This window comes from Fukomys damarensis, unplaced genomic scaffold (assembly GCF_012274545.1).
Source record: "Fukomys damarensis isolate Sample0158 unplaced genomic scaffold, DMR_v1.0_HiC HiC_scaffold_33, whole genome shotgun sequence".
In the NCBI taxonomy this organism is placed as follows: Eukaryota; Metazoa; Chordata; class Mammalia; order Rodentia; family Bathyergidae; genus Fukomys; species Fukomys damarensis.
In genome coordinates this window covers 19,803,914-19,811,937 of record NW_022900945.1, presented here as the reverse complement: position 1 = coordinate 19,811,937, position 8,024 = coordinate 19,803,914, and the positions used below count along the sequence as shown (strand labels likewise).

Here is an 8,024-nt window from a genome sequence, read left to right as displayed (position 1 = left end):
TTTTTGTGGCCTTTTTGGAGTTCCAGTGGAAACCCATAGTGCTTACCATTCCCCTCAAAAAAAAGTGGAGTTAAATCCTAAACTACTTCCCTCCAGAACTAAGCAGAAACTGAAATCTTTGTTCAATTTGTTTAGTTTTTCAGGTCTCATTTGCCAGTAAATTCTTTTCAGCTCAGGACTCATCCAAAGGTTAAGAGAATGTGCTTAGAAGAACTTTTCCTTTTGTGGTTGCCTCCACTCTTGGATTTCCTCCCTCAATTTCTAAATATTCTGTGAATCTAGGGCTTCTACTTCTAGTTTGTTAAACCAGTAAGACTGCTGATTTCTGTTTTTTATTCAGGATCAATGGGGCCTTTACAATAACTCTGTTCTGTTGATTGCTAGGGGTCTCTAAATCCTATTTTCCCACATTTATATCTTTCTTGTCTTTCTTTTTCACTTTCTTTTTCTTTTTCACTCCCTCACAACACTGAATACTGTTTACCATACTCCCTTCACAAGATCACTCTTTCTACCTTGTTATGGTTGTTACTTTTTATATCTTTGATATCCCTTAGTTTTGCCTCTTCTTACACTTCACCAATTTCTAGACTTTAGTCTGATTCTTCAATTCCTGCATTCACTGAATGGAAAAAGAACTGAAGAGCAAATACATACGAAAAGAAACCAATTCCTTTGAAGCTAGATTTGCTCTCCTGCTGCTTCATTTTGTTTTGTTTTGTTTTTTTCTTTCCTTTCTTTTTTTGGTACTGGGGATCAAACTCAAGCTAAGTATTCTAGGCACGATCCCCAGCATCTTTCCATCGCTTAGTAGGCAGTGTGAAGGAACAGTCTGAGAACCTGGTTTTCTACGTAGCTCTGCCATTCATTAGCACAAAACTTTGAACTATTTACTCATCTTTTCAGCTGCCTGTCTGTAAAATGAAAATATTTGAGGACTTGAAACTGACCATGACCTTTTCTTTGTATTTTACCAACCATGTTTGAAATCACAGAGAAACAAATTCTAGGCCACAGGAGTAAATGGCCATGCCAGGAGAAGGGACTGACCGGGCTGCATGGATTTTGCAGCTTTCATGTGCCAAGATTGAGGCATTATAAGACTTAGGGTGTAATAGGCCAGACATGGGCTGTAGTAGAGCTACAAGGAAGCCTGCTGGATGAGGAAGCTTGCTGTTTGTTTTTCTCCTCAGCATTGCAAGTCTCTCTACTGAGGGCTTCAAGCTTTTTCTTCCCTTTTGTCCCAGGTCATATTTCTCTACTTACCTTTCAAAATATCACATAGTTTTCATTTTTAACAGGTCCTGGTTATAAAACTGGGATCTCTTCTACATTACTATTTAAAACTTATTCAATAAAGTTTTAAGCTCTCTGATTTAAAAACCAAATGATTCGAATGTCTTTAACAAAATACAGGCAAGTAAAAACTTAGGTGAAGATTATTTTTATTTCCTTATGAAATGTGCTTCCCCTTTCCCTAGCCCTTGATGGAAAAAGGATTCTAGATGTTTATTTAACCAAAGAAAAGAGCATGATAGTCATTTCTAAAGATCAGTCTCTCTTCTGACCTCTTCTTTGTTGGAGTTTGAATAAAATTGTATTGTCTACATACTTCTTAAAATAAGCTCAGAACCTTGTCTTTCATTCTTAAAGCCTTAGGAGAATGAGAACCATTTTCATTCAATTATCCCCAGGGCAATAACTTGGAAAACTGCTTTGATGGGAGTAGAAACTTATAAACAATAAATTCAATAAATCCTTGTTACAATACCAATATGAAAACACAAGGATAATACACACATTTTAAAGTTGCCTCTTATTCTTAAAAAAAAAGTCCCTTTGAGCATTAGTTGTGGGATCTGATCCATGGTACATTTAATCCAATGACAAGAGATAAAGAATTTTACAATTGGGGCTTCATATAAAGAATGCTGCTTGATCATTCCTCATAAACAAGCAATCTGTTCTGCCCAGATAAGGACAAATGAAAAATTAATCAATGTAACTAAACAATTGCTTCATATAGACAGTTATACTGGGTGATTCAGAATCTAACCCTCTCCTCTACTTGGAGCTATTTTTCCACTTCAATAAAAAAAGGTTTTCTTGACCCTGATTCAACTTTGCCCTTGCTTTTGCCTTTAAAGACATTACTGTGAAGAATAATAATCTTCACTGTTTTTCTATAACTCAGGCTATTTTCTAATTTCTCATCCAAAAATGAGTATTATATATAAAACTATGATCCATATTACCCCAAATCTAGTACACTTTATACAATTTGATGTCCATTTTCAATTTATTGTTTTGTTTTTGCAAAATGTAAAGGCCATGGGTCATAAAACTAAGAAGGAAGGTACTCTGTACATTTGTTCATAGTAATTTTGTCCCATTCTCTTCCTTGCCTGCTCTTTTTCTTGTTCAAAGCAAAATGTGTTATGATGATAACAAAGCAAATGATTCCTATCATAGTCACTGATGTTAAAACTCCTTTCCATATAAGACGATCTCTGCCAGGTGCAGAAGCAGAGTATGGAAGACTAGACAGAGTCACCTGGGCAATGTTAGATACAGCAGACTTCAAAGAGTTCCTATCCATTGCTCTAATGGCCACATACATTCTGTGGTTTTCTTGTGTTCCTCTTTCAGGTTGATGTTCAAATCCGTTTGTAAAAATTCTGGGTGAGAATGTAAATATCTCTCTGGTACCAGCCTGCTGAGGGTATAGCTTTGATGTATTCACCAAAATGGCATTGTTAAAGTCATCTCGAATATTCTGTAGGCTTTTACTTATTCTTATTTCATAACTTGTAGCTGAAATTAAAGACATAAATGAGAAGGTTAAGTCACCTGAACTAAGTTTTATAGTTTATTAGTAATAACTAATGAGAATAGCAGTAAAAAGACTAAAATATCTGGGAATAAACATAACAAGAGAAAAAAATAGGAGTTAAACTTTAAAACACTACATAGTCATTCAAAAAGCTGAGCAAAATGATTTATGCTTTTTCAAATTAAGATACAACATAATAATGTTTTTATTATTATGATGTAAATGTTATTTGATATTTATTAAAAATGCCTTCAATTCTTGTTTTAACTAGTGAAGCTTTTTGTAAAATTTATATGGAAAGTAAATAATAAAAATAGCCATGTAAAGTCTAAAATATAGCTTTTCAAAAAAACTAATCCTACCAGATATAAAAATAGTATAATGCCTCAATAACTAAAATACTATGAACTAGCACATGAATGGGCTTATATTCAAAATTAGACCAAATTCAGAAATTTAGTATAAAATAGAAGTGGAATTCAAATTAATAGGAGGAAGTAAAAATTTCTTAATAAAAGGTATTGTGATAATTGAGTAAAAATCTGGAAAAAATTATGTATATGGAAGTTCAAATATTAGCACAGGCCTTAAAGAAGGAAAAGTAGGAGTAGGATCCTACCAGTGTCCACCTGAGAAAGGGCCAGAAAGTCCTGGACCAGGCAACTCCTCTCAGCCTTTACCACAAAAATGATGGCTACAGCAGGAGAGGAGAGGGGACCAAGGTTTTTATTAGGGAAACAGTTCTCTAAACATGACTTGTAAATATATGAATAAATATTTGCTGATCAATTTTCAGAAAAGTGGTCCCTTTAAGTATTTGGAAACATAGATTCCATGATAACAGACTTCATTTCCGCTGAACAGACCACCAAACCGTATGGTGTACACATCTCCAATCAAGGTGTCTGTGTTGACTGTAGAGTTTACCCTGTCCTCTCTACTCCTGGGGCAGTCGGTTACCCTCATTCCTGGGCTCCAGGATTTAAGCGTTGGAGCTTTTTATGACAGCCCTCTGAGGCTTTTTCAGTTCTAAATCCAGAAGTTATTTTCACCCCACTAACTCCTGACATGGCTTTTAGAAATATTGTCTTGTGGAAAATTAGATAATGAAGCCAGCAAACCTACCCTGACCCTGATCAAAGTCTTCTCCAGGTGCTGTCCAAGATAGAGTCACTTCCTCTTCCATCTTAACAGCTTCCAGGTCAACAACTTTGCATGGTGGGAAGAGGTCAGGATGGGAACCGTCTGGGACTCCTTGCACTGAAAAGGAGCCCCCTGAGCTTACTCTGCTAAAGCCCCACTGTTGCTCTGCCTCACTTCTATGTGCTGATTTCCTTGGAGCATTCATCTGAATGTTACCTGGGCCCAAAAGAAAGACATAGGCAAGCAACAAATCACAAGTCTCCCGAATATCTTGTTCCTAACAGATTATCAAGAGACTTTTGAAAACCATTTTTTAAAAAATAATTACTTGTTTAGAAACCTGAGTTTATTTAATAATTCATCCACTCATTCATTCATCTATCATTCATTCTGTAATTACTTACTGAGTGCATATGCTATGCCAGTAATTACAGATAAAAGACAATTTCTCATGGGATTAATTGTATTAGTAATATACATTGACAAATTGTGGTATTTTGAATGAAAATAGCTCAAATACATAACTTAGAGTGATATCCCATTTAAAGATTTCCTAAAGGTTAAAAAATCAGCCAGGTAAACAGTGGAAGGAAGAATGCCTTAGGTAATGGGAACAGTTTGTGCAAAAACTCTGAGGTGGGGAAGAGATTTTTTGTTTGTTTTTAGTTTTTATTAGTACATGTTTGAAATACATAATGATTACATTCTTTATGGTAGCTGCTACATCTTAATTCTCTTTATACCCCTCTCCCTTGGTCCCCTGCCTTTTTGCAAAAGATCTATCTGTATCTCCCTGTTTCTACTGCAATATTTAAGCTTGTGTACCTGATTTGTGTTCTGAGTGCTTAACTAGGATGCCTGAGGCCCTAGGTTTCATTCTCAGTAAAAACAAAACAAAAGAGAAAGAAGGAAAAAGACAGAGATAAAGGAAGGAAGGAAGGAAGAGAAAGAGAGAGAGAGAGAGAGAGAGAAAGAAAGAAAGAAAGAAAGAAAGAAAGAAAGAAAGAAAGAAAAAACAAGGAGGAAAAAAGGAAGTTGGTTCAAAGGAGAGTGGAGGGGTGAAGAGGGGAAGGGAGGGGAGGAGAGAGGAAAGGAGACTAGATGAGACAGGAGGCAGAAGTTCATGAAGGACCACAACAAGCAAGGGGGCCTCTTAGAGAGCCACCCAATGGTCCAGACGAGAAAAGAAAGCAGTTTGGAACAGGGGGTAGCAGTGAGAGGTGGAGATACATTATGGAGAAAAAGTCAGCAAAAGTTGGTGATGGCTTTGGATATGGAAGATATAGGCATTTAGATACTATTGAAGCCACGTAGATTAATGAGATTACCTAATAGTACTTTAAATTATAATGATAAATAGTATTTACTGAGTGACTATATGCCAGGCATTAAAAAAAAAACAAAAACTTGTATATATCAAATATTTCACTTTGTCAGCAAAGCTACTTCTAGGGTACAGTTTTACCTCCATTTTTATAGATGATGAAACTGAGACACAGAAGCCAAGCGACTTGATCAAAGTCACACAGGTCTATTTCAGGTATTTTGGCTCCAGCCAGTGGAATGGGAAGATTAAGAGTGAGCTCTGAGAATTTCCCACATTTAGAGCCCTGGTATGAAAGAAGGAGTTGGAAAAAGAGGCTGACGGAATATTCCAGAGAATAAGAGATAACCAGGAGACTATGGTGTCATAGAAACAAGGAAAGAGCAGTCTGTAATACAGCAGAGGTCAGGACAAATGAGGACTGAAGTGTTTCCTTTGGATTTATTGGCAGGGTGGCCATTGGGTTGGGGCCTGAGAAATTCCAATGGAACAATTTGGGTGGAAGTCAGATTGCAATGAGCAGAATAGTAAATAGGAGGTGAGAAAGTACAGTTGCCAGGTTTTGGTTCATTCCAGGGGAATATGACAGAAATAGGAAGGTGACTAATTTTTAAATGGGTGAATGCTCAAATGCTGCTCAGAGAGGACAGTAAGAGGGAAGGCAGAGGGATGCAGAGCTCATCCAGCAGGGACAGTGGCCTCGGGGGAGAAGAGGAAGGTGCAGATGCTGCTCTGCCTGGAGATTTGGTGGTATGAACATAGAGTAGCTCCCATTTTTCAGAGAAGTGTGAACTCGAGGTCATCACCTGACAACGGGCTAATAAAGTGAATGCTACGAACAGGAGGTGTCACAGGAGCCCTGGCTTTTTCTTTTCTGTGCTATAAGGGCCTATATGAAATACGGAAATAAAACCACAGCTGCACATCTTAAGTCTCACTACACACCAGGTACTGATATTTGCATCCTTTAAAGCTATGGGTTTTGGAAAGGTTCTCAGTTGAGTCAGCAGCTTGCAAGCTCCTTGATGAAAATCAGGTCTTCTACTTGGCGTGCCAAGTTCCTGACCTGTCACCTAGAAGGCCTTCAAAAACGTTATGAATAAGCAAAAAACAGGAGGGTCCGGGGATTTAGCTCAGTGGTTCCGCCTCCTGCCTCGCAAGCTCTAGGTCCTGAGTTAAAACAAAAACAAAAACAAAAACAGGATACCTGTTTGGAAACAAAGTATTTTATCGGGATATAATATCATATCTGTGCAATAAACTCATGTTACCTTGCAAAATGATTTACCTTGGTTTTTAAGCAATCCAAATTATTGTAAATATAAATGAGAGTGAGTTATCTACTAGATAATACAAAAAACACCAAGAAATGCAAATCCACTGTAGCTTCTACTGAGAAGTATGAATAGAACAGAAAAATACAAAAATCACGTTTGCCAATAGTCAAGATGACGGGCTGTAACTGCTGAAATAATGGGTAAGGCTCATCACCATTAAAACATGTAGAAATGTTTTTCAAGACTGTTTTTGGAGAGACTGCAGCATGATACATTGTCTGTGATATTCTAACTATTACTCTCTATGAGGAACTAAAATAACAATGTTTAAAAATTAAAGATGTGTATCTCCTATTCATCTGGATTTATTTATTTATTTATTCATCTTGAAGGGAAACAACCTCTTCAGGACTCACAGTTGTGTGTAACATCCAAACTCATTTTTATTCAGGAACTCACTTCCTGTGTAGATTATTTGAGCCAGCAGCTTCCTTCTTTCAACTGCTGACAAAGTTTTGCTTCTTTCTCTTGCCTAAACCTCTATGGAGAAAATATAGAAGCTGGAACTTAGATGTATGGTACTAATTCTGTTGAAACAGTCACAAGAAAAAAGGTCAAAATAATTACTAAAATGAAGGTAGGAATTATCTAAAGAAATTACCTATTTTTTGTTATAAATGAGGATTGGCAAGGTGGTCAATGAATTAGAGATTAACTTATGTACAGTTTTGAAATTCCATGTCCATTTTATCTTCTCCCTCCCCCCTACACACACACCAGAGACATATACATGAAACAATAACGCAAGTTAACAGTGCTGATGATTCTTACCATTCACTATGTAACCTGGTACATACAGAGCATGACTTCCTGCGATAGAGTGGGCTAGGGCGCTTATGCTGGGAGAGTGACTGACGTGCACTTTCAAGCTATATCTACCATTTACAGCGAAGGAGAAAAAATACCTCGAGTAAATTCCATCATTTTTAATGACATCAGCACCTGTACATGTAGACAAAAAGTCAGTGTCAACACTTGTCATAGTTGATTGCTAATATTTTAAAAGCTATTAAAATGATGTTCCCCCCTGGCAATCTTTCCACTTTGGTGTATGTTACCATGGGTATAACCGGTGACTTAAAATTCAATAGCTCCACAGTTTCCTCCTGTGATTCTTTAACCTCTAAAACATATTCTCTAAGGGTGAATGTGATGTAATAAAACACTTAAAATAGTTTTCATTGTTTCTTTGACTAGGTTATAAATTTAGTTAGCAAACAAATGAATTTTTCCAGGGAATAAATATATGAGTTTATTGAGTTCAGTCAGGTGATTTTTCCCTAAGACAGCATGATCTGCTTTCTAGGCCAGCTCACAGGCTGAAGCAAGAAACATTCTGCAAAGTAGATTTTTGAACCATTAAAAAAAAAAAAAAAAAAGGGAAGGG

General features: G+C 36.7%; 1 protein-coding gene across 1 annotated transcript in view; it reads right to left on the bottom strand.

The window, feature by feature from the left end:
• Positions 1-2,344: 2,344 nt before the first annotated feature.
• The window catches only part of Clca2 (chloride channel accessory 2), a 29,075-nt gene continuing 23,395 nt past the window's right edge, over positions 2,345-8,024 (bottom strand). Inside the window, exons 12-14 of the mRNA XM_010636753.1 lie at positions 7,409-7,579; positions 3,959-4,192; positions 2,345-2,814 (exon numbers count right to left, since the gene is read on the bottom strand). Coding sequence (XP_010635055.1) covers positions 2,345-2,814; positions 3,959-4,192; positions 7,409-7,579 — 875 coding nt within the window. The remainder of the gene's footprint in view (positions 2,815-3,958; positions 4,193-7,408; positions 7,580-8,024) is intronic.